Source organism: Nuphar pumila, chromosome 3, assembly GCF_984573655.1.
Source record: "Nuphar pumila chromosome 3, dmNupPumi1.hap1.1, whole genome shotgun sequence".
Lineage (NCBI taxonomy): Eukaryota > Viridiplantae > Streptophyta > Magnoliopsida > Nymphaeales > Nymphaeaceae > Nuphar > Nuphar pumila.
In genome coordinates this window covers 94,287,937-94,311,762 of record NC_143251.1, presented here as the reverse complement: position 1 = coordinate 94,311,762, position 23,826 = coordinate 94,287,937, and the positions used below count along the sequence as shown (strand labels likewise).

At 40.2% G+C, this 23,826-nt stretch overlaps 1 protein-coding gene across 2 annotated transcripts; it reads left to right on the top strand.

The window, feature by feature from the left end:
* Positions 1–275: 275 nt before the first annotated feature.
* On the top strand, positions 276–21,543 carry LOC149843146 (protein CYTOSOLIC ABA RECEPTOR KINASE 5-like). Of its 2 annotated transcripts, XM_089999618.1 has the most exons (8): positions 276–380; positions 1,249–1,430; positions 19,508–19,746; positions 19,896–20,022; positions 20,105–20,378; positions 20,569–20,701; positions 20,793–20,879; positions 21,115–21,543. In XM_089999618.1, exons 2-8 carry the CDS (start codon positions 1,337–1,339, stop codon positions 21,256–21,258), a joined length of 1,098 nt encoding a protein of 365 aa, XP_089855744.1. In that variant the 5' UTR covers positions 276–380; positions 1,249–1,336; the 3' UTR covers positions 21,259–21,543. The 2 variants fall into 2 exon arrangements, with proteins under 2 accessions (XP_089855744.1, XP_089855745.1); XM_089999619.1 differs by lacking the exon at positions 276–380 and having other exon boundaries at positions 1,055–1,430.
* The last annotated feature ends 2,283 nt before the right edge of the window (positions 21,544–23,826 follow it).

Here is a 23,826-nt window from a genome sequence, read left to right as displayed (position 1 = left end):
CCAAAACTAAGGTGTCATATAAGTTGATATTTTATCATTCTAAAAATGCATATAAATATAAAAATATCTAATTTAATAAATGATATTTTTTTAAATTAAATAAAAATGTATTAAAGAGCAGCAATAAATGCTTCTAAGTGATAAGCTACAAATAACGCACCTAAATATAAGCTACAAACAAACTACAACATTATCACTAGTAGACAAAATATCTCTAACAGGACAGATCATCTCATAAAACTCCCACCACCGCCCTCTTATGTGTCACGCGGTTTCCTTTTGCCACCTCTCTCTCTCTCCAGGGAATAAGAAGCCACGACCGATCGATCGAAATCATCAACGTCGAAGCCACCGAAGGATTCTTCCTCCTAAAAGGACAGGCAAGAATTTCTCTCTATCTCAAAATATTGATTATGAAATTCTTAGAGGCCTTCTTTTTCTTCGTTCCTATTGAAATCTTTCGGTTTTCTTTAATCGTAAGGATCGTATTCTTTCGCCCTTCCGCTTCCTTTTCCTTTTTGAAGCGTTTTCGTTGTTTATTCTGTCGTTGGTGTTCGAAATTTTCGTTTTCCTCGCATATCCATTTGGCTATCTGTTGTTTTTTCCTTGGCAAAATAGGTAAGGAGTGCTCATTCTTGGAATTGATTTTTTTTTTTCGAATTTCCTTGGATGGGCATTGGTGTTTCGCTTGACACTTTGATGATTTCTCGAATTTGTTCTTTCAAAGAAAGAAAAGATTTCTCGAATTTGTGGGTTTGGGAGATGTTCCGATGATGATGTGGCTTGTTTGCGGGGGGGATTTTTTGCGAGTTCTTGTATAATAGAATATGGCGTTTAGTGTAACCGATTTGCTTTTGGAATTTGTTTATGAATTAATTGGTTGGTGGTGTTCCATTGGATCTATCCTGCTTTTACAATTAACGCGTACTTCACACGGTCATCTACTTCAAAAATATTGAGGGCATGGATGCCGACTTGGCATTGATTAGGCTGTTCTTTCTTTCAATAGATACCATTGATTTTTTCTTTTGGTTGCCATCTTCTTGGTGTTTGCACAATTGGGTTCTTCATTTCGTCTTGTTCTTTTTTTTCTGTCTTATTTTGTTGGGACGTTGTTTTGGTCTGTGGCTGTTGCAGGCATGTGCCTGCAACAGAAGTATTTGAGCTGTTGTACCTCTTCATCTTTGTTGGCAGATGTTTAGTGGTATTTTAATAGAGTATGTGATTGTATGTTTCCTTCTGTTGCAGCCACATACATGCATGTTCTCCTTGCTTCTTTGCATGTAGGGACGATTGCTACATTGAACAATTAAGATATATCAAGAAGAGATGCAAGATGAGGCTGTGGCTTTGCTGCAGTTGTCAGGTGGAAGATCCATACATGCCAGATGAGAACGATCCACTAAAAAGCCCAAAGAATGCTGCATATGGTATTTTATTTCTCCCTGCAACTTTTGCTGTTCTATTGAATCCCTCTTGTGAGGACCAATGTGCTAGGAATCTCTTCTCAAAAAAATGAATAGTTTAGAAACAGAAAAAAAAGTAAATCATGCTGGTTGTTTGAGAATTCTTCTCATTTCAAAAGCTTCTTTGCAGATTTTGTCTTTGTTATTTTTATATCTGTACAAATAAGATTCTCTTGTTTCTGAGCTAATTTTAACTTTGCCACTGTTACACCCTTCGGATTGTCCGATGTAGAAGGTTCGAAAGAAGGATCGGAAGGTAGGTTCAGATTCGAAACGGACGAATACTGTAGTTTGAGCCCAACAGACTCAAAAAGATCGAACCTGTGATTTTTGGGTTGTGGGACCTGTGGGTCACGTGTCTGGGGTACTGAACCATGGTTGACACGATGGGAGAGAGGTCTAAGGTTTCTTATGATTGCGGTTGAGGCGAAATAGTGAGAAACAGGGTCAAATGACTAATCGGGTAGGTGCAATTTGGGTTTTGTAAGTGGTTCGGCTAAGGTTTTTGTTCTAGAACTGAAAGGACTTGGTCCATGAGTTTTAGGGTAACCTAGGAACGTGTGTAACGGGCCTTATATACGTTATAGAGCTCAGAGATATCAGGCTGGGTCGTGGAAGGGGCTGGTGACCTCGAACGGGACAAACTATGTATTTTTCTGAATCAGTAGGATGTTGTTTCGGTCTTTTAGTTCTAGAAAGCAGGTAGAGACTTAACTAAGGCTGAGATTAGCGCCTAGGATATGTTTGAAGGTCTGTAGCAGGTGTAAGCAGAGTTACCGAAAGCGCCTAGGCGTATGGGGAAGCGCGCTTCTCCGAAGCGCGTTTCGGAAGCGTGAAACGTCGCGCTTCTGAAATGTACAGGGAAGCGTCCCCTTTTTTGGTAAGCATGCTTCCCATAAATGGGAAGTGCGCTTCCCTTTTATGGGAAACACGCTTCCCATTTATGGGAAGCGCGCTTCCCCCTCGCTTCTCCCTTTTTTCACTTTTTTTTTGCATTTTTTTTATTTTTATTTTTTTTTGCTTCCCCCTCGCTTCTGGTTTGCTTCCTAGACAGTTCGTGATTCGCTTCTAAGTCGTCCCACGCTTCCCGCTTCTTAAAATTTTGAAAGTGCCTCGCTTCCCGCTTCCTCGACTGGCAACCATGGGTGTGAGGAGTGGCTCACACATTCAAGGGAACGGGCACACGATTCACAACGAGATAACTCCGATCAGATTGCCGAAAATGCAAAACCGCACACTAGGGGTGTCAACGGGTTGGGTTTGGTTCAAACCCAGGTGAAACCAAACTTAGCCCAAATTTTCAGGTATGGTATCAGGTTCAGACCTAGGTCTAATCGGACCCAACATAAGAGAAACCGTACCAGGACCCGATAAGAAATACATGAACCAAACATGGGCCATACCCGATAAAATAAACTTTTTTATCATTTTTACATTGAAAATTTGTGGGTCTTAATTGGAACTTGAGTCGGGCCCGAGTCTGGTATAAAATTTCACAAACTATACCCGGATCCATGTATTAATCGTACCCGGGTCTTAATCGGGTCTTCTTATTTATCACCATATCCGGACCTATGTATTCAAAAGTGTTAGGCGGTGCCTAGCCGGTTGACCCCTAAAAAGACTAGTCGAGGACTAGGCGGAACTAGTTGGTACCCCAATTAAAATATAAAAAAGTACACAAAATATACATAAAAATATGTTTAATTCTTTTACTAATAAGATGTTTTCATTACTCAAGTACAAAATTACGCATGCTTTCACAAAATATATTAATATACATAACCAAAATATGCAAATATATAATTGTACACACACACAAATAAATAAATATATATATATATATATATATATATATATATATCAATTATTCATAACATATTTAGTATAATCAATAAAATATGCTTTCAACCTTTCACAAAATCTCAATAACACATACATAACTCATAATACTAAACGTGCTTCAGGTATAGAGAAATCGATCAAAAACAAAGGAACACTCACATATATAAAAAACATAATCAATTAAAATTAACTGTGCATGCTTTCAATGTTTCACAAAAAAATATCAAAAGCAAAGTAGCACACATGCACATATATATAAATATAATAACTAAGCATGTTTTTATGATTTTACAAAACAAATCACACAAACATACACATATATATGATTATATATATGCAAAAATTAACAATATATATAAGAATAATAAATGACTAAACTGCCTTTGTGCCTAGGCAGAGGCAACTTAGTCGTCGACTAGGCACCTTAGTCGGTGCCTAGTCGGCAAAATTGGTACCTTTTAAGGTACCACCTAAGAATTGCAAAGTCTAGGCATTTTACGTACACCTAGACCGACTAGGCGGACTAGTTGGTGCATAGTTGGCGCTTTTGACTATAGATCTGGACCTTATAGGATTTGACTCGCTACACCCGCTCCATTGGAGCAGGAAATCGAGGCATCAAATCCAACTAATCAATAGGACATCTAATCAAAAGCTATGATAAAGTGTTGCTTCAATGCTTGTGGTTGCCTAATGGATATCAAGATTCTAATACTATGAGTCTACGAGCTGGAATTTTCCCACATCATTGTGCCAATCAATTCTTCTGTTTTTTATGTAATTCAAGGCTTCATTCCAGATTCTGTATATGTTTGTAATTCTAGTAAACATGTTGGATGTGAATTTGTATTGTGCTTGATCTCATTATGCATATTGAGTTGAACTGCATTTCTGGATATAAGGAGAGGACAGTGTCAAACAACATTAAGCATAAGTTCATATGACATGTAAAGGAGAATCTAAAGAGATATATTTTGAATGGAAGAATTTGATTCGACACCTAAATTTATAGCAACTTTTGAAAATTAATTGTTGTAAGCATGTGGATGGGATTTTTTATTGTGTTTGAATTCATTATACATGTCAAATAAAACTGTTTTTTCTGGATATAAGGACAGTGTTAAACAAAGTTTCCTGCATAAGTTCATATTGCATGTAAAGGAAAATCTAAAGAGGTATATTTTGAATGTAAGAATTCGAATAAACACCTAAGTTTATAGCAGCTTTTGAAAACACAGTTGAGTTCTAGAAAGTTCAAAAGTTCACTTGACATTCATCATGGTTTAAGAGAGTGGGAGTAGGGCAGCGCCAAATGGTGGGGAGTGCTAATTTTTCAATTTTTTTGGTTCCAAGTCTATGAAGGTGCCTAACTCACTCTCCATCTTCTGTTTTCTACATTTCCCTTGTGATTTGGAACGCTTTTTATGGAAATATATGAGGGTATCTTTTGACATAGGGAGAAAAGAGAGAAATATTTTAGTTGGTGAGTTAATACCAAATTCTCTCTCTCTCTCTCTCTCTCTCACACACACACACACACACACACACACACAGTGGCAGAGCAAGGATTGTCTAGCAGGATGGATAAGAAGCCTAACACATGCTAAGAGAGAGAGAGAGAGAGAGAGAGAGAGAGAGAGAGAGAGAGATCATCCATCTTCTTCCTGTAAGGAGAGTGGATAGTGGAAAGTCTAGTAGTGGAAAAAGGAAAAAAAATGACCAGGATTGAGGAGAGAAGAAAGCTACGGTGGGGAAGCGGGAGAGAGATGGAAAGAGGTGTTAGGGTGAAGTGCATGATAAAAGGGGGATGGGGTTAGAGTGGTGAGGAGTACTTTTACATCTAGGATGGTAAAAATAGATTGTTAAGCACAATCAAGGTAATAATAACCTGAATTATCTTAACAGAAGCATGATGTTGATTACTCTAAGAGAATCTATGTTAATATTTAAAATTTGCGAAACTTTGATGTGTCCCTTTGAAATTGCTAAAGTATTAGGTTCCTTTCTAAGATTCTCTTTTATATATCAATTAAACGAGGATTACTTTAATAAATGTTAGGGCTGTGATGCAGCGAAAGTGATCGAAGCTTCACGTTAATGGGTGCTGCGTTGACCCGCCTTGATGCAGTGAGGGAGTCAGCGCAATTACGTTAATGGGGGTTATCGTTGATGCTGATTATCCAATGCACGATGGTGCAACACACAGTAACTCAATGGCACATTGAATCAAAGGCTTGGATCAATGGGTCCGAGCAACACGTTATTGAAAGATTGACAATGCTTATAGGGAAAAGAAACCATTAACTAATAGGAAAATGACTGGCAGTGATTGGAAAGGAAGAAGAATATAAAAAAAATGATAGCAATAGACATCAGGCTGTAAAGGAAGACAAAAAAATAACGAAAGAAAACCGCTGAAGAAAATGGCTGCTGCAATGTTGAATAATCTATGTCCTGCATGCAACCCTAGGAGGGCCTTTTAAAGGCTTCAACTGGATTCGGGTCTCAGGTCTGGTCCTGGACCCGAGACGAACTCTGCTTGCTGTATGGATCTGGGTCCATCCTGCTCTGCATCATTCTCCCCTGGTTGGGAAGAAGTCGGCTCTGACGACTTGTTGTCTTCACAGTAAGCATTTAGATCAGACACATTAAATATAGGAGAAATGTGTCAATTTTCGGGCAGCTCAAGGAGATAAGACCAGTGAAATAGGCTCGCGAATCGGGGAAACCCGGTCTCCTTGGTGGGAAGAAGAACTATCTTATGACCCTTAAAGATAAATGTGTACGTGTTCATACGGCCATCATGGATGGTCTTACTGTCAAACTGTCAGGGACGTCTCAAAAGGATGTGACACACACTCATAGGGGCCACATCGCACCACACTTCATCGTGGTAATGCTCCCCCATGGAGAACCGAACTAGACAACAGAGGGTGATAGGTATCTCGTTCCCTTTCTTGAACCATGCCATCTTATAAGGTTGGGACAATTTTTTCGTTCTTAGGTTCAAGGTGAACACGACACTTTCGGACACCACATTCTTGCACGCTCCGGTATCAATGATAACATCACACGTGCGCCCCTCATAGTTGCACCGGGTTCTAAAAATATTATTCTGCAACCATTTTGTCGGGGCCGACTCTCGGGATGTGGTCAAAACATGACGGATGGTTAACAAATTTTCATCTCGTCATCCCCCTCAACAAGCGACTCACCCTCGCTCTCACTATCTGACGCTGACTCAACAATGCCCTCTGCGAGATGGGTGTTCTTGCTCACAGTAGGACACTTGGATGCACCATGACCTAACTCTTTGCACCTAAAACAACGAATGACAGACTCACTGGGCTTACCTTTGAATCTGGTGTGGTACGCGGGTCCTGACTGATCGGGATTGCTAGGGTCGACTCTAGGGGTGGACTTTGAGTCTTCTTTCCCAGGGGAGCTCGCTCTCGTGGTCGGGAAACTCGACTTGGGTTGACTGGACTGATCACTACGGGATGTCCTATGTTCCTGTCTCTTTTTCAATTTTTCTTCACATTCATGGCATAACTGCTTGACTGATCTAATGACTCGACTATGATACAACTAAAGTCGTCAGAAATAGCAGGACGGAGACAAGAAATATACCTTGTGACCTCCTGGCGGGCAATCTCCTCGATCTGCACTCGTAGGGAAAGATGATGGAACTCAGCAGTGTACTCCGCCACAGTACTGGTGCCTTGATGCAGGGTCAGGTACTCCTTGTAGGCCCTCTCAGCGTGATCTGACGGCACAAACTTAGACTGCATCAACCGCTGCATCTTCTTCCAAGTCTGTACGCGCTCTAGTCCCTGCCGCTCCCTTTTCCTTTGCAGCTCAACCCACCATGTTTGTGCTAGGCCTCTCAACCGAGTAGAGGCTAGAGAGACACGACGGTGCTCAACGACATCGTGGTAGTCGAAGAAGAACTGGACAGCATAAGACTAGTCGAAGAACTGCTCCGCATCGAACCGGCCTGCGAACTCTGGAAGCTCCAGCTTCACCCCGTACGTGGAGGGGCGCTCTAGTGCTCTTTGCTGACGGGCCTCCACCATGCCTGTGGGGTACTAATTCTAGAAGGCATCATCATCCATCACGATCTCATCTCCTTCACCACGATACTGCTCTCTTGGTAATTGATGCTGACGAACTTCGATGACTTTTGGTCGGCGCTTTGGTCGCGCCGGTCCCTGCTGAATCTGCACAGGAATCTATCTCGGTCTAGCTTGCTCGTGAGGGGGCGCCATCTGCGGCCTGCGTTGTGGCACCAGTATGACAGGTGGTCCTGCGATAGGTGGAAGGGCTGGTCGGGTCTCGGGCTCTAGGTGGGTAGGAATTGGATAGTACGGGTTTGGGTTATAGGTCGGGTTAGGACAGTGGTATTGGGTTTTGGATCTAGAATGGGTTAATGGGTTGGTTCTGGTTCGAGAATTGAGTCTGGTTGGTATAATATTGGGTTTATTCGCCCGATTGGATATGGATCGGGTCCAGTCTTAAGCTACTCGTCGGACCCAGATTTGGGTAGGTTGGATCGGGGATCGAGTTGTGGGGATAACATGCTTGGTTTGAACACGATCCATATGATTATGGGCTGACTGTGACCCGACTCAAATTCAAACTGGAGCTCCGTCCGGCTTCGATATGGGTTTTAGTCGGTATTGGACCCATATTGGGGTTCAAACATAATGGGTTGGGTTTGATTCGAGGCAACCCGCGAACCAAACCCAACTGGGTAGGCTGGGTAGGGGTTTTCGGAGCTCGGACCCGCTCCCAAGGACCCAAAGGATGGTCCTCGAGACCCGGGCCCAGTCCCCATTTTCACGAACTTCAGGTCTGGACCCTCTTGGGTCCTGACCCATCCGCACGGGTCCCCCTACTCCCGCCCGCAGGTTTGCTGCCATAGGGCCTCCACTCGCGGGATCAGGGGGAAGGACCAACTCCTTCTCAGGTTGGGTTGACTCACCCGGGCCTACAGCAAGGCCCAACGTGTCGCTGGGGTCCTGCAGACCAAGCCCGGCCTGCGACACACCCATAGGGAGTCGCGGCCTGGGCTGGGGCACACCCGTGTGCTGCGGAGTTCCAGCCAGGGGTCCCGTACAGGCCTGACGCGTGCCCATTGTTACCGGATCGAGGTGGAAGGGGGGTACCAGGTGCGCGCCAATGACGCAGTCAGGCAGAAAGTGGGTCGGCTGGCATGTTCCCGTGAACATTGCAGTCACCCGATTTGCTGCGTCGTCCACCAGATCTGCTCATGTTTTCAACATTGAAGCCATGCGCGTACCTCCGGATGACTCGACGGCCCCGAGCCGTTCGTCGATCCCGTCCACGCGTCTCGACAAACCCGCAACCTCTTTGTTGATGCGCTGCAGATTTTCCTGAATTTGGGTTACTGCGTCAAGCAACCGCAGCATCGGATCGTCAACGGCGGTTTCCTCCCGCTCTTTTCCACCGGTAGGATCATGCCTCGCCTCTTGAGCCATCCCGCTGCCAAAGGAGGACGCCTGGGCTCTGATACCACTTTAATGCAACGAAAGTGATCAAAGCTTCACGTTAATGGGTGCCGCGTCGACCCGCCTTGATGCAGTGAGGGAGTCAACGCAGTTACGCTGATGGGGGTTATCGTTGATGCTGATTATCCAATGCACGATGGTGCAGCACACAGTAGCTCAATGGCACATTGAATCAAAGGCTCAGATCAATGGGTCCGAGCAACACGTTATTGAAAGATTGACAATGCTTATAGGGAAAAGAAACCATTAACTAATAGGAAAATGACTGGCAGTGATTGGAAAGGAAGAAGAATATAAAAAAAAGTGACAGCAATAGACGTCAGGCTGTAAAGGAAGACAAAAAAATAACAAAAGAAAATTGCTGAAGAAAACGGTTGCTGCAATGTTGAATAATCTCTGTCCTGCACGCAACCCTATGAGGGTCTTTTAAAGGCTTCTGCTGGATCCGGATCTCGGGTCCGGTCCCAGACCCGAGACGAACTCTGCTTGCTGTATGGATCTGGGTCCATCCTGCTTTGCATCAGGCTGGCTGTCAAAGTAAATAAATGAAGATATTGTAAGCTATGTCTTCTTATTGGCATGATTCTGGACCCTCTCGACAATGGTCCGTTTTTGAACAATCCTAAGAAAATATATCAGCTTTATGAACAAAATATTATCATGGATGAGTATCTTCATTATCATGATGTTTTATGAGGCAGGGTTCCTATCTTGATTGTTTCATTCAGCATATGATGCAACATGTGGAAGCTCAATCATTGAAAATTATATAGTCAACCATAAATACCCAAAAATTTCTCATAGTCAATCCTTATTATGTGCTTTTTTCTTCTTACTGAAATTTATTTTTGTTTGAGAAAAAAAAGTAAAACTGACCTGTTAGGTGCCTAACCAATACATCAAAATGCCCTAGGGTGATTAAGGTGCATAAATCAAGCCCTTAAACCGCCATCCTGACAATCCACCACGCTCTGCATTTAACGTCCTCGGTAGCCCACTTTAGGATGACACTTGCTCTGGCCTTAACTCCAGGTAGCCCTTTCCATCTTTGGTGGTTCTCATTCTGGTCTAGGTAGCCCTTTTCCAAGATCACCCCTTTTGGCACGTGCTGGTTGCTCTGATGTCAATTGTTAGGTGCCTAACCAATATACTAAAAGGCCCCAGGGTGATTAAGGTGCATAAAGTCAAGCCCTTAAACCACCAGGAGTTTAACATGACCACATGGAGAGATGTTATGAAGTATGCAATCAGAGATAGTCATATATATGAATTTTGATACTTTTCAAGTACATGGGACCAATAGCCACAGGACCTTACAAAAAAAGCAAGAGAAACATTGAAATCCTAACCTTTCTATAATGTCTCAACTTCTTTAAAAATGCTCTTTGAAGCAGTTCAGTCTTTTAGATACTTTTATGAAATTAAGCACTATAGTTTGAAATTTCAGACTCTTAAGAGGGCGTTTGACTTGCACCATAAACATAAAGCATGGAGAAAGGTAACATATTATTGTCAAGAAAATCAAACGCTGTCACATGGAACACTCTATGTAGGGTCCCATCTCTGGGAAACACAAGATGAAATGACATGCAGACACACTACAACACATGGACACACCAGGTGACATGCTATGAAATGTTCAATTTTTAAGTTTTTCATGGTATTTACCAGAGTTACCGGAAACGCTTAGGCAAGTGGGGAAGCGCAAAACGTCGCGCTTCCGAAACGCGCTGGGAAGCGTGTTTCCCTTTTATAGGAAGTGCATTTCCCTTTTATGGGAAACGTGGTTCCCCCACGCTTCCTCCCTTTTTTTATTTTTTATAATAAATCAAGCTCAAGCTCACTTCCAGTAAGCTTGAGCAGAGCCAAGCCAGATGTAACATATTACTTGATAAGGTAGAGGAAATGAGAATGGAACCTGTCATCTCTCATTTAAAACGAAATGTCCTTGCACTATGATTCAAAACACTTTATAGACTAATTTACTCTAAACAAGTTTAACGAACCAGGCTCAAGCTTGAGCTTATTGAGCATGTTTATTAAATGAAAGAGGTTGAAGCCAAGTCTGAGCTTCTTGCAAGAAGATCAACACCACCTTTTTGGCAGCAAGACACCCATTTGATTTTTACTCTGTAAGCAATCACCTCAAAACTAACCATAATACTTCAGATGGTAGTCACTGTCTCACTATCGTGGAAAAGAAAAAGAAAAAGAAAACTATGGAGAAACATTACACACATATATATATATAGTTAGAGAGAGAGACTATAGGATTACACTCTCTTAAAGACCTTTAGACAGCATACACCATCAGAGATTGGGCATTGTGAGATCAAAAGTGGGATCTGTGTGACATTCAGCTGTAACCAATAATCAAAAGGAAGTATAACAAAGTGAATAATAAAAGAAACAAAGAGATATCAGGGCTATTATCACATATATCAGTGGTAGTTTGCCTGTATCAGCTATCATAATACACACTCAAGAGTAAGTTCTTCGACCAGCATGTGAATCAAGTACCACCAAGTAATCAACAGACAAAAAGTTTCATATGACAGTAGCCATAAATGGGCATAGAGGCAGTAGGGTATATCATCTAAAGGTTGAAAACACAAATCAAACGGGAATATTCACAACTAAGATATGTGCCACCAAGCAAACAAAATAACCATTATACACAATTCACTAGCTGTCAAAACAATGTTTTATCAAATGGAATCTGATATGAAAAAAATGATTACTTTCACTAGACAATGTTTTTTCATTTTTTTGTTTATTTATTTATTTATTTATTGCTTATTTTTTCTCTTTTTTTGCTTCCCCTTCGCTTGCCCCTCGCTTCTTAGGTCACTTCCGGTTCGCTTCCTAGGTCACTTCTGAGACGATTCCTGATTCACTTCTAAGTCATCCCACGCTTCCTGCTTCTTAAAATTTTGAAAGTGCCTCGCTTCCCGCTTCCCGCTTTCGCTTCCCGCTCTCGCTTCCTCGACTGGCAACCATGGTATTTACAGTAATAAATATGGTTTTATGCATCAAAATATCAAAAATATAAATTTTTTGTCAGTTAAGAAATAAAAATCCATGTCCTCATGTCATGGTTTTGAAATTGGATATTACTGTCTCATATCCGTTCAAATCCATGTCCCTCTTTGTGTCCATGTGACATAGATGAAAAGATTGGAATTGCTTTATAGATATTTTAGGCAAGTTTAGCAATCAATTAGAATCTAAGAAAAGATGGCTGTCATTAGTATAGTGTTTCATTACAAGGACCTGTTGCATTTTTAGATTGTTAATGGCACAAGAGAGAGAGAGAGGCACAATAAAACCCTTCTTCATTAAGAGAGAATAAAATGAGGGTTACAACAATAAAAAAGGGGTGTCGATCCCCATAGAGCCCACTACAAGACAAATTACAAAAGTAAAGTAGTGGGGTACATGATAATTTACAGTAATACCCCTATACTAGAATAATATGTACAAAATGATTCAAAAAGAAATCAAAAGGGGTATTACACACAACTAAACTAAGGCATTTCCCCAACACTCCTCCTCAAGCTTGAGGTGACGAGAACACAATCAACCCAAGCTTGAAAAGGAATGATTGGAATGCCTTCAAAGACAAATTTTTGTAATATAAACCAGAGATATGATTCCATCTTGATATGCCTGACACGTAAAGTGACAATCTATCTCAATATGCTTACTTCTTTCATGAAATTCTGGATTTTTGGCAATATGAATTGCACTTTGATTATCACAATCTGTGTAGTCAAAAGCCCCGACTAGGCACTGCCTAGTCAGTCTAGGCTAAGTAAAATGCTTAGGCTTTGCAATTCCTAGGTGGGTACCTTAAAAGGTACTAATTTTGTTGACTAAGCACCGACTAAGGCGCCTAGTCGGCAACTAAACTGCTTTTGCCTAGGCACGGGGGCAGTTTAGTTTTATATATATCAAGGTTGCCAAACTAGGAAGCGGAAGCGGGAAACGATATGGGAAGCGGAAGCGAGAAGCGAGGCATTTTAAAATTTATACGAAGTGGGAAGCAAAGTTTCAATTTAAAAGCGAAATATGAATAAAAAATGAAGCAATATGGAATCAAACAATAAACAAATAAAAACTAAAATAAAATTGATCATTCTTATATTTCATGATTTTTCTGTAAAAGAGTTAAATTTTTGTTAAAATCTAACAATGATGGTTACCAATTTAAAGAAAATACATGGAAAGTAAGTGAAAGCGTGAGAGAAAATACATGAAAAAGATGAAAAGAAACGTGAGAAAAGTATATACTATGCATAGACCATGTGTATGAGAAGCATAAAAGAAGTGTGGGGGAATTGAGCTTCCCATGAAGTTTCGGAAGCGAGGAGTATCGCGCTTTCGAAGCGAGTTTTCGGGAAGCGAGCTTCCCACCTACTTAAGAAGCTTCTGGTAACTCTGATATATATATATATATATATTGTTATTTTTTGTATATATATATATATATATATATAATTATATGAAACATTGAAAGCATGCACAATTAATTTTAATTGATTATGTTTTTTATATGTGTATGCTACTTTGTTTCTAATGATTTTTTCTATAAAAGCCTGAAAGCATGTTTAGCATTATGAATTATGTAATATGATATTTATATATGTATGTGTTATTGTGCTTCTGTGAAAGGTTGAAAGCATATTTTGTTGATTATACTGAATATGTTATGAATAATTGAAATATATATATATATATGTATGTATATTTTGGTTCTGTATATTAATATATTTTCTAAAAGCATGTGTAATTGGGGTACCGACTAGTCCCGCTTAGTCCTCGATTAGTCTTTTTAGGGGTATACCGACTAGGCACCGCCTAGTGCTTTTGACTACATAAATCACAATGTAAGGTAGTTGCAGTTGCTATGTTCACTACCATATCCGGCAAAAGCCACCTCTACCAAATAATCTCTGCAGTCACCTGAGTCATAGCACGGTAATTTGCTTTAGTAGTGGATAGAGCAATCCTTTGTTGTTTCTTGCTCTTCTATGATATCAACGACTCACCTAAGGAAACACAAAATTCAAATGTGGAATGCCTATCCTGAGAAGCTCCCCCAAAATCTGCATCACAATAAGCTTTCAACTCCAATGATGATGTAGTAGAGAAGAACAATCCAAGACTACTGCCAAGTGGGATGATCTAAGGGTACTCATGAATTGACTTGCCATGTGAACTACCAAGGTAATGTTCGGTCTTGAGATAGTCAAATAAATCAAACTCCCAACCAGCTGCCTATAAACCGTAGAATCACTGAGTAGTTCACCATCAGTGTGCTTTAATTTGCAGTTGGCTTCCATAGGAATGTTCACTTGTTTCCTATCATCTGAAAATCTTGCTTTACTAATCAAATCAACTGCATACTTATGTTGAGTCAACAGGTACCCTTGCTTAGAATATGCAACTTCAAGACCCAAGAAATATTTCAACTTTCTCAAGTCTTTCATCTCAAAATTTTGGGCTAGTTGTCTTCATTTTGGCAAGCATTGCCTTATCATTTCCAACAATGATCATATCATCTACATAAAGCAAATGAAAACATTGGCCCCTATCAGAAGATGTCACAAACAAAGCAGGCTCATGATAGCTTTGTCTGAATCTCAAGCTCACTACTGTTTTACTGAATTTTTCAAACCATGCCCTTAGGGCATGTTCGAGCCCGTACAGGGCCCTCTTCAATCTGCATATTCCTCATCAACCACCCCTTAAGGTAATTCTATATACACTTCTTCCTTCAAGTCCCCATTCAAAAAAAAAAATTAACATCCATCTGCCACAATTCCCATCCCCTAATTACAGTCACTGCCATCAAAGTTCTAATGGTAGTCATGTGAGCCACTGGTGCAAAGGTCTCAGCAAAGTCTATCCCATACTGCTGATTATAACTTTTTGCTACAAGTCGAGCCTTATATCTCTGAATAGATCCATCTGCTTTTGTCTTGATTTTATATACCCACCTGCACCTAACTACATTTTTTTATCTAGTGGTTTAACTAGCTCCCATGCTTTCATTCTCTCCAAAGCCTCTAGCTCCTTTGACATTGCCTTTTGCTACTCTGGATTTGACGCAACTTCAATATAGGATTTTGGCTCATAATAAGATTGAATGATAGCTAAGAAGACTTGATGAGTAGCATAAAACGAATCATAAAAAACAAATCTAGGAGGAATAGAGGGTCTAAAACTACTGCACACCTAAGTAATAAGAGAAGATGAAAGTGCTTAATCATTAGAATCGGTCTGAGGGACATTGGGACTTGGCTCTGGCAAGGGCCCTTCCTCTGGATCATGTTGATCAAGAAATGACCTTTTAGAAGCCTCTAATGGTCTCCTGTTATATGTAACCCATTCCCTGCCATTACCTTTATCTGGAGTCTCTTAGAAGGGTACCAAGAAGGACAAGGTAGACTCCATGTTCTCCTTTAGATCATACTAACTGTAAAACAACACATGTTCCCATAACTCATGTCTTTATGTCTATACTTTCCTACTCACATGATCAAAGCATTTATAACATTTTTGTCCTTCAGGATACCCTATAAAGTAGCATTTCACAGCTTTATGGGACAATTTATCTCTGAATTGTTGCAGAACCAGAACAAAGCATGTACTCCCAAATATTCTCAGCATGTCATAATTTGGTTCTTTTTCAAGCAATCATTTATAGGGAGACACTTTCCCAAGTGAATAATTAGAGGGTATTTGATTTATCAAGTGCATAATTGTTCTTACTGCTTTTGCCCAAAACTCCTTAGGCATTTCATCTAGTGGTTTTCAATGTGTCTATTCTTCCTTTCTGCCACTTCATTTTGCTATGGAGTGTAAGGATAGGACCTCTGGTGCACAATCCCTTTTTCAAATACAAACTCAAGCATCTCTTTACTCATGTATTCTCCCCCTGAGTTAAAATGTAAGGTTTTTATTTTAGTTGCAAATTGGATCTCAACAAACACAAAATCTTTTGAAAATATCAAACAATTCACTCTGATTTCTCATAAAATATATCCATGTATATATGGTAAGATCATCAATAAAAGTCACAAAATACACGAACTCTGCTTTGAATACTATAGAAGGACCCCATACATCAGAGTGAACTATCTCAAAGGGATGAACAAACTCAATTTCCTTAAAACTAAATGAGAGAGCATGATTTTTAGATAACGTACAACTCTCACAACACTTGACATCACTCGAGATACCTTGCTTACAAGTATTTCTATGTAAACCAGATAATAACATAAATTGAAGCCTAGAACTAGACACATAACCCAAACGTCGATGCCATACTACCGAAGAGTCCAAAACCGCAACACCAGCTCTATAACCAGCATTATCTTCTTGATTCTGATCAAGAAAGTAAAGATGACCCCACCTATGCCCAGTCCCAATCCTTCTTCCTGACGATCGATCATGCACATAACAACCATCGGGAGTAAATATTACATCACAATTATACTGGGTTATTTTACCAACAGAAAGCAAATTCTTGGCAAGAGAAGGAACAAGAAATACTTTTGGGATATTGAGTTTTTCATACGGATGAGACTCAAAAGTAACATAACCAACTTTTGAAATAGTTATTAAGGAGCCACTTTTATTGCGAAAGGCACCACAACATGGTTTTCAATTGGTTAATATGAACTCATTTTCAATCATATGACATGATGCTCTTAAGTCTATTAACCAACCTGAAGCCAAGTTAGAAATATCTGCATATGCACAACCAGATGTAAAAACAAACAAGTTAGAGGAGGTAGATAAAGAGAGAAGGTGTTGGACTTGCTGTGCTAGCTGGTCAAGTATGGAAGTGACAAAGTCCTGAGCATCAGAAGAGGAGGTAGAGGTAGAAGCTGCAATTGCGGCTTGATTTTCTTCCTTTCCAACACTTTTCTCCTCTAGCAACCCCTGACATTGTTGCACTTCCTTCCATCTTCATCTCCTTTTTTTTAAGTATGGGACATGATTTTTTCATGTGTTCCATTTCCTTGCAGTAGGGACAACGTACACTACTCATATCCTACTTGGGAGCTCCCATCCTTGTCCCTCCATAATTATTGAATTGTCTGGCTGCCAACATGACTAAGTCATTAAAAGAGTAGGATTGAAGTGATTTCATCTTAGTTTCTTCGGCAATAATTTATGACATGGCCTGAGTAACCTGAGGAAGAAATGTTCTGTGAATAATAGCACTTCTGACATTATCAAATTTAAAATGCAATCCCATGAGAAACTCAATCACTCTTACTGTCTCTCTAGATTGCACTTATGCTTCCATACATGCCTTGCGCTTCTCACACTTGTTATTATCTATCAAGGCTAAGGAGTCTCAAATCAACTGCATCTTAGAATGATATTCTTTCACTAACTTACTTTTTTGCTTTAAAGCTCGAGACTCTATATCAGTTGATAATGCCTTGCCCAATTCTCCTGCATATAAACATGCTTGAGGTATCCCCAAGCATCTTTAGTCTCTATGAGTTTCAAGATATTCATAGCAATTCTTGGCTCTACAGAGCCAAGGATCCATGACTTAACCTTGACATTGTTCATCTTCCACTCCTTGATTGCATTCTCATAGTTTTGGTCTGTAGGTTTGGGCTTCACTGTAGTTCCATGTGGAGATCCCCCTAACTCTTTGCCATCAACAATGGCTACCATGAAATCAGACCAAAATGAGTAGTTGGTCCCATCCAACTTCACCGGAGTCAGCTTAATAATATTTTCTTTCTCCGTTCACACCAACCCCAAAACCTAAGATCAAGCTGCACAAGTCACAATTCCACAACAAGGCAATACACAATAGATTGAATAACCAATCAAGTTCACTTATTATGGACAATGCTATACACAATAGATTGAATAACCAATCAAGTTCACTTATTATGGACAATGCTATACTAAATGCAACAATTGTATCACAAGACAATACAACTCTTTCAATTAAACAGTCACAAGACAAGGCACAATCCACACTTCCAAGGTAAAGTTGCAGTCTCAAACAGTCAACAAGCCGATATTTAATGATAGAATGAACCAGCACAGTGAATACAAAGATAGATTCCACAACCTGCACTTCAACAATCTATATATCAGCAAGCTGTAGTCAATTGATATCAATATTAACCTCCACTCCTTACTCAAAAACGACCCTAGAGGATTAAAACAAAGGATTAAAAGCTTTCGATATGAACACAAGCGAAAATCCCAAATCTGGACACTATTCACGCCAATATCCAGAAATACTCAGAAAATCAAGAATAAATCCAATGAACCCAATTCTTGATTCCAAAGACTTCTAAAATTAAGGGATACCCGCTGGTTATCTCAGATTATACGACCCAGCCTGTCCGTACCACTCTGTACGATGGTGCTACCCTTGCACGAACATCGAGAAGAAACCCTTCTCAGCTCTGAGAATGAAGTCGAGCAGCCTCCGAAGAACAATCTCAGTCTCTCCTTCTTGGCTCTGATACCATGTTAATGGCACAAGAGGACCGAGAGAGAAGATGGAGAGAGAGATAGAACAAAGTGAGGCACAATAAAACCCTACTTCATTAAGAGAGAATAAAATGAGGGTTACAACAATAAAAGGGGATGTCGACCCCCATAGAGCCCACTACAAGACAAATTACAAAGTTAAGTAGTGGGGTACATGCTAATTTACAATAATACCCCTATACTAGAATAATATGTACAAAATGATACAAAAAAAAACAAAAGGGGTATTACACACAACTGAACTAAGGCATTTCCTCAACATAGATCATCATCCTGATTATGGAGGTTGCTTCCTTAGTCATCAAAAGTGCTAAGCATTGGCTAGGTGCTAGGCTCCTAAAAGCCTAGTCAACACCTAGACATCAACCAAGGACCCTTCGGAAGTTCAAGAAATAAAAGAATGCTAAATAATTATAAAAAGACAGAACATGAAGAAAAAGAAGAGAGAGAGAGAGCACCCCTTTTTTCTACTATTTTGTTTAAAAAAGAAAAAAGAAAATCCATGTTACCTAGTTGTTAATTGGGCAAAAGCCCATCCACTTGACAACTAGGTCACCTGGGTGCAACCGGTTGGTCGACTACCAACGAGGAGGCTGAGACTAGTTGGTCAGCAAGTGCCTAGGCGGCCTATGCTAATGGACAACTGGTCAGTCAGGCATTGGACTTCATAGGTTGCTTCTCAATAAGTCTACGACGAGACCAAGTTGAGTTGAGGATTGTGGTTTCGTCAAGGATCTTGATCTCCCTGAACTTGGACTTTCCCAATTTATGCGCCTTTTCATGCTGATGATTGCTTGATTATCATACATGCAATGGGTGAAAGAAATTGTTGGCATTTACCACCCAAAGGGTTGATGTGGTTAGCAACCAAAAACCAAAATGACGGCATAGCTCCACAGAATGAGTCAATATGGTCCAGTAGTGGGAAGGGAAGATGTCCATTAATGGAGAGGGATGGGTGACATCCTATTGACTTAGTCACTGCCATGGCTGTTATCTGATAACTTCCACTAATATTTAATTCATTCCCTTTCTCATCTCTTTTATTAACTATTTCTTATTTGACCCTTATTCTCTAAATTTCCTATATTACTGCTGTTTGTGTCTCCGGAATGCGAGGTTCGAAGCCATCTGCACTGGCAAAAGATGATCCGCAAAAAGTGCCGCCAATTGAATTACCTGCATTGTCTTTAGATGAACTGAAGGAAAAGACTGACAATTTTGGGTCCAAGTCTTTAATCGGTGAAGGCTCATATGGCAGGGTTTATTATGCAACATTAAATACTGGAAAAGTTGCGGCCATTAAAAAGCTTGACGTCTCAAATGAACCTGAATCCAACACTGAGTTTTTTATTCAGGTAGGCCTCAGCCTATTAGACAAAATAGTTTCATGAACAGACCTTTTCCTTTAAAATGCAAATTTAAACATAACTCATTCCATGGTTCTTGTCGTAAGATGTCAGTACTGTTATTTTAGTACTAATTGTTTGTTCATTACTGATTTCAGGTCTCTGCAGTCTCAAGACTGAAGCATGAGAATGTTGTCGAGTTGTTGGGATATTGTGTAGAAGGAAACTTACGTGTTTTAGCATACGAGTTTGCTACAATGGGTTCCTTACATGATATCTTGCATGGTATACCAGATCACCTCTTGCTTCTTTTTCCAAGGATTTTTCCGCATGAAGCTGACTAACCTGTGATTTCTTCCAATTTCAGGTAGAAAAGGAGTACAAGGTGCACAGCCTGGTCCTGTGCTTGACTGGATGCAACGAGTGAAAATTGCTGTTGATGCAGCAAAGGGGCTGGAATATCTGCATGAGAAAGTTCAGCCCTCAATAATACATAGGGACATCAGATCCAGCAATGTGTTGCTATTTGAGGATTTCAGAGCCAAAATTGCAGACTTCAACCTTTTAAATCAGGCTCCTGACATGGCTGCTCGTCTTCATTCAACCCGAGTATTAGGAACCTTTGGCTATCACGCACCAGAGTAATTCTTAAAAAATAAGAGTTCATGTTCTCTTTTGTTTTTCTTGTGTCAAGCAGAAATAGCATTCAAACAAGTGAATGCTGAAACATTTTAATTGGTCTTTTACATCAGAGCTAGGGATGGAGGGGACTCATTTGTGTTCATGAATATACTTGGATATATCGTGATTTTACTTGGCATTCTGTTGCAGGTACGCGATGACGGGTCAGCTGACTCAGAAAAGTGATGTATATAGCTTTGGTGTTGTTCTTCTTGAGCTTCTATCTGGAAGAAAACCAGTGGATCATATGATGCCTCGAGGGCAACAAAGTCTTGTCACTTGGGTACATACGCCATGTCTCAAATTTGAAGTCATAAAAAATGGTTGCACTTTAAATGCTAGAAACTGACTTGACATTTGCTTTCGTGGGTTAGGCAACTCCTAGGCTGAGCGAGGACAAGGTGAAGCAATGCGTGGATCCAAAGTTGAAGGGGGACTATCCTGCAAAAGGAGTTGCTAAGGTTCTCTCTCTCAGTTGCTATGTATTGTATGGTGTGTTTGGTTTGTAGTGAACTTTTAACTTGCATTTCCCATTCTGAGGTCACATCTTGATTGGACCTGAGCACATAATGAAACTGGAATTGGTTTTACTTGTCAATTCTGCATAAATCACAAGCATACTTTGGCTTTCCTGTATAGTGTGCTTATTTGTATGCACTGTGCTATAATATTTTGATTCTGTTTGGTGCATTGCAGTTAGCAGCTGTGGCAGCACTGTGTGTGCAGTATGAATCGGAATTCCGGCCAAACATGAGCATTGTTGTTAAGGCACTACAACCACTTCTGGCACAGAAGCCTCCCTCTGCTCTGCTCCCTCCTACCACTGAAACTCAAAGTTGAGGATGCCCTCCCCAGACTTGTGCTTGCTGCTGCTCCCCATTGTTAGCCTATTCTACTTATCTATCGAGGGTTCTGTTTCATCTGGGATTTGGTTGTTCTGTCTTCATATTTGGCATGCTTGCACCAAATTTCAGAGCTTGTACATGTTTCCCAACTTATGACTCTTGTTGTAGGCGGTTTGCATTGCCTGCACCAGAGTTGCTATGAATTTCGATGAAAACAGGAAACATATGGTTGAGTGATTTAATTGTGTATTTTGCTCATTATATATTCTATTTCTTACTTTATTCTGTTTCTTCATGTTGGGTATGTGACTTAGCCCTTATTATATCTAAAAGTTGCCCACTGTTTTTAGCTCTTTCTATTGTTCTCTGATAACGGCAACAATAATAGCACCAATGAGAAACGCTATATTTAGAGATGGACTTAGCCTGTTCTGCCTACAATTTGGTAATTGTTTGTCCAGTTATTTCCTTGCAAATCTTTATAAATGCCATCAAGTTCATGCAACTGCAATTGAGTTGGTTTGTGAATCTGACAGGATATGAGCTAGGTAGACGAGGTTTTTGGGGCCAACCAAGGTTATTCTACGGAGACGAAGTAGGCTACAGCCCAGTCCAGGCTAGAAAGCCTAGACCCAGAATACCGGATCTAAGCTAGGCAAATCTAAGCTAAGATAGTTAAAATGTTACAAAATAGAGCCTTAATTGGAGATTATCCTCCTGTTGGTAACCAGATATCTTGAAATAGGAGTAGGACACCCATATTTATAGGCCTTTCAATTGGATATCCTGAATCTAGGATCCATATTCAGAGTACATTAGGAGTGTCAACAGGTCGGGTTTGGTTCGGACTCAGGTGGAACCAGACTCGGACCTGATTTGAGATCATGTTACCGGGTCCAAACTTGGGTCTAATCAGACCCACCATAAGAGAAATCATACCTGGATCCTATAAGGATTATATGAACCGAACTCGGACCATACCCAGTAGAATAATATTGTCTTTTTTACATTAAAAAATTGTGAATCTTAGTTGAAACTCGGGTCGGGCCTGGGTCTGGCGTAAAATTTCACAAACCATAGCTGGCTCAATATATTAATCAGACCCAAAGGGTCCGACCCAAATTCTAATTGAACCTTATTTATCACCAAACCCTCACCCTATAGGGTTTGGTACGGGTAGGTCCGGGTCAAACCTGACCGATTGACACCCCTAGAGTACGTGCAATAAATAGTCTGCTCCTCATTCGCAAGCAAATCAATATAATGAGCAACTTTCTTTTTTTGGGTGGGGTGGGGGGGGGGGGGGGGCGACTAGGCCAAGGAAAAACCCCTCAAGTTGCCAATTCAAAAAAAAACCCTCAAGTTCGCATGTCTCCATTTGGTAAAACCCTTGCTGGGGAGCACACCCAACTTGGACCTTGCAGTAAGGGATCTAACCCCTCCCTCTGCACTTTACTGTGGTCTTCCCATATCAGCTGACAAACCACATAATGAGAACAAAATTAGGTGCCATACTTGCATTCAGGAAAAGCAAAAAGGTTAAGTGCTGCCTGGTTATATAACATCTGTTCAATTCAGACACTGAACTCCACAAAAGTAAGCGGGTTCTTGACATGTTTCTTGGGATTGAACAACATGCCAAGATAGAAAGTCACTTTTATTATGTGCAATTATGTTGCACCCGATCCCAACTTCATTCCTAATTGGCCAGATTGATACACTGGATGTTTGGATTATTTAGGGTACGTATGGTTGTGTTTTTGAAAAGTAAAAATACAGTTAAAAAGAGATTTACTTTCAAAATCTTATGAGATTTAATCTCATAAAACCTCATGAGAATCTCACACACATTCACTTTCTAAATCTTACTTTTGGGTTCTATGACAACTCACTTTTTATAAGATTTGCGTTTGGGGTTACGTTTTAAATATCATGTGATTTCAAATCACATGAGATGCAACCAAACGTACCCTTGGTTCTTGGTATAAAAAGGCCATTGAAAGGTTATTTACATAAAAGCATTGGCTTCATGTGGTTGGAAGATATAAGTCAGGCTGATTCGGCATTCTTCGGGTGGTTGATGATGCACCACAAGTTTTTGTGGACGAAGTTGGTGATTGGGAAGGATTTGCAAAGCAACCTAGAAAGCTCGCCAAGGGGTATTTTGGAAGAGGGGACCTAAACAAAAAGCAGCTTTCAGTTGCCATTATGATAGAGGGGGATATGTTGTGGGTGGGGTAAGTTGTTGTTTGCAGGTGGTGTCCCTCCTGAATTCTTAGTGCATTGCAAACTCTGTGATGGCATTTGATCAGGAGAGTAGATAATCAATGTTTTTTGTTCCACCTAGGTAGCTAGATGGTTGTAGTCACCTCAATTTTGACCAAATCATTTCATGTTAGGAGTCATATGTCAAAATCTAGAGCCTTCGACTTATTTTAAAGTAATTCTAATTTTAACTTTATTTTTAACCTCTAAAATGATATCTTTAAGGTTTTATCTAAAAGAACAATTAAGTTAAGTTAGAGGATCTTAGCTTTCAAACAAAACAAAAATCAGGTCAATG

Coding starts and splice junctions, on each gene's coding strand:
- LOC149843146 (XM_089999618.1), top strand. CDS start 1,337: ATGAGGCTGTGGCTTTGCTGCAGTTGTCAGGTGGAAGATCCATACATG. Junction 1,431..19,507: donor CCCAAAGAATGCTGCATATG/GTATTTTATTTC, acceptor CCGGAATGCGAG/GTTCGAAGCCATCTGCACTG. Junction 20,702..20,792: donor AACAAAGTCTTGTCACTTGG/GTACATACGCCA, acceptor TTCGTGGGTTAG/GCAACTCCTAGGCTGAGCGA.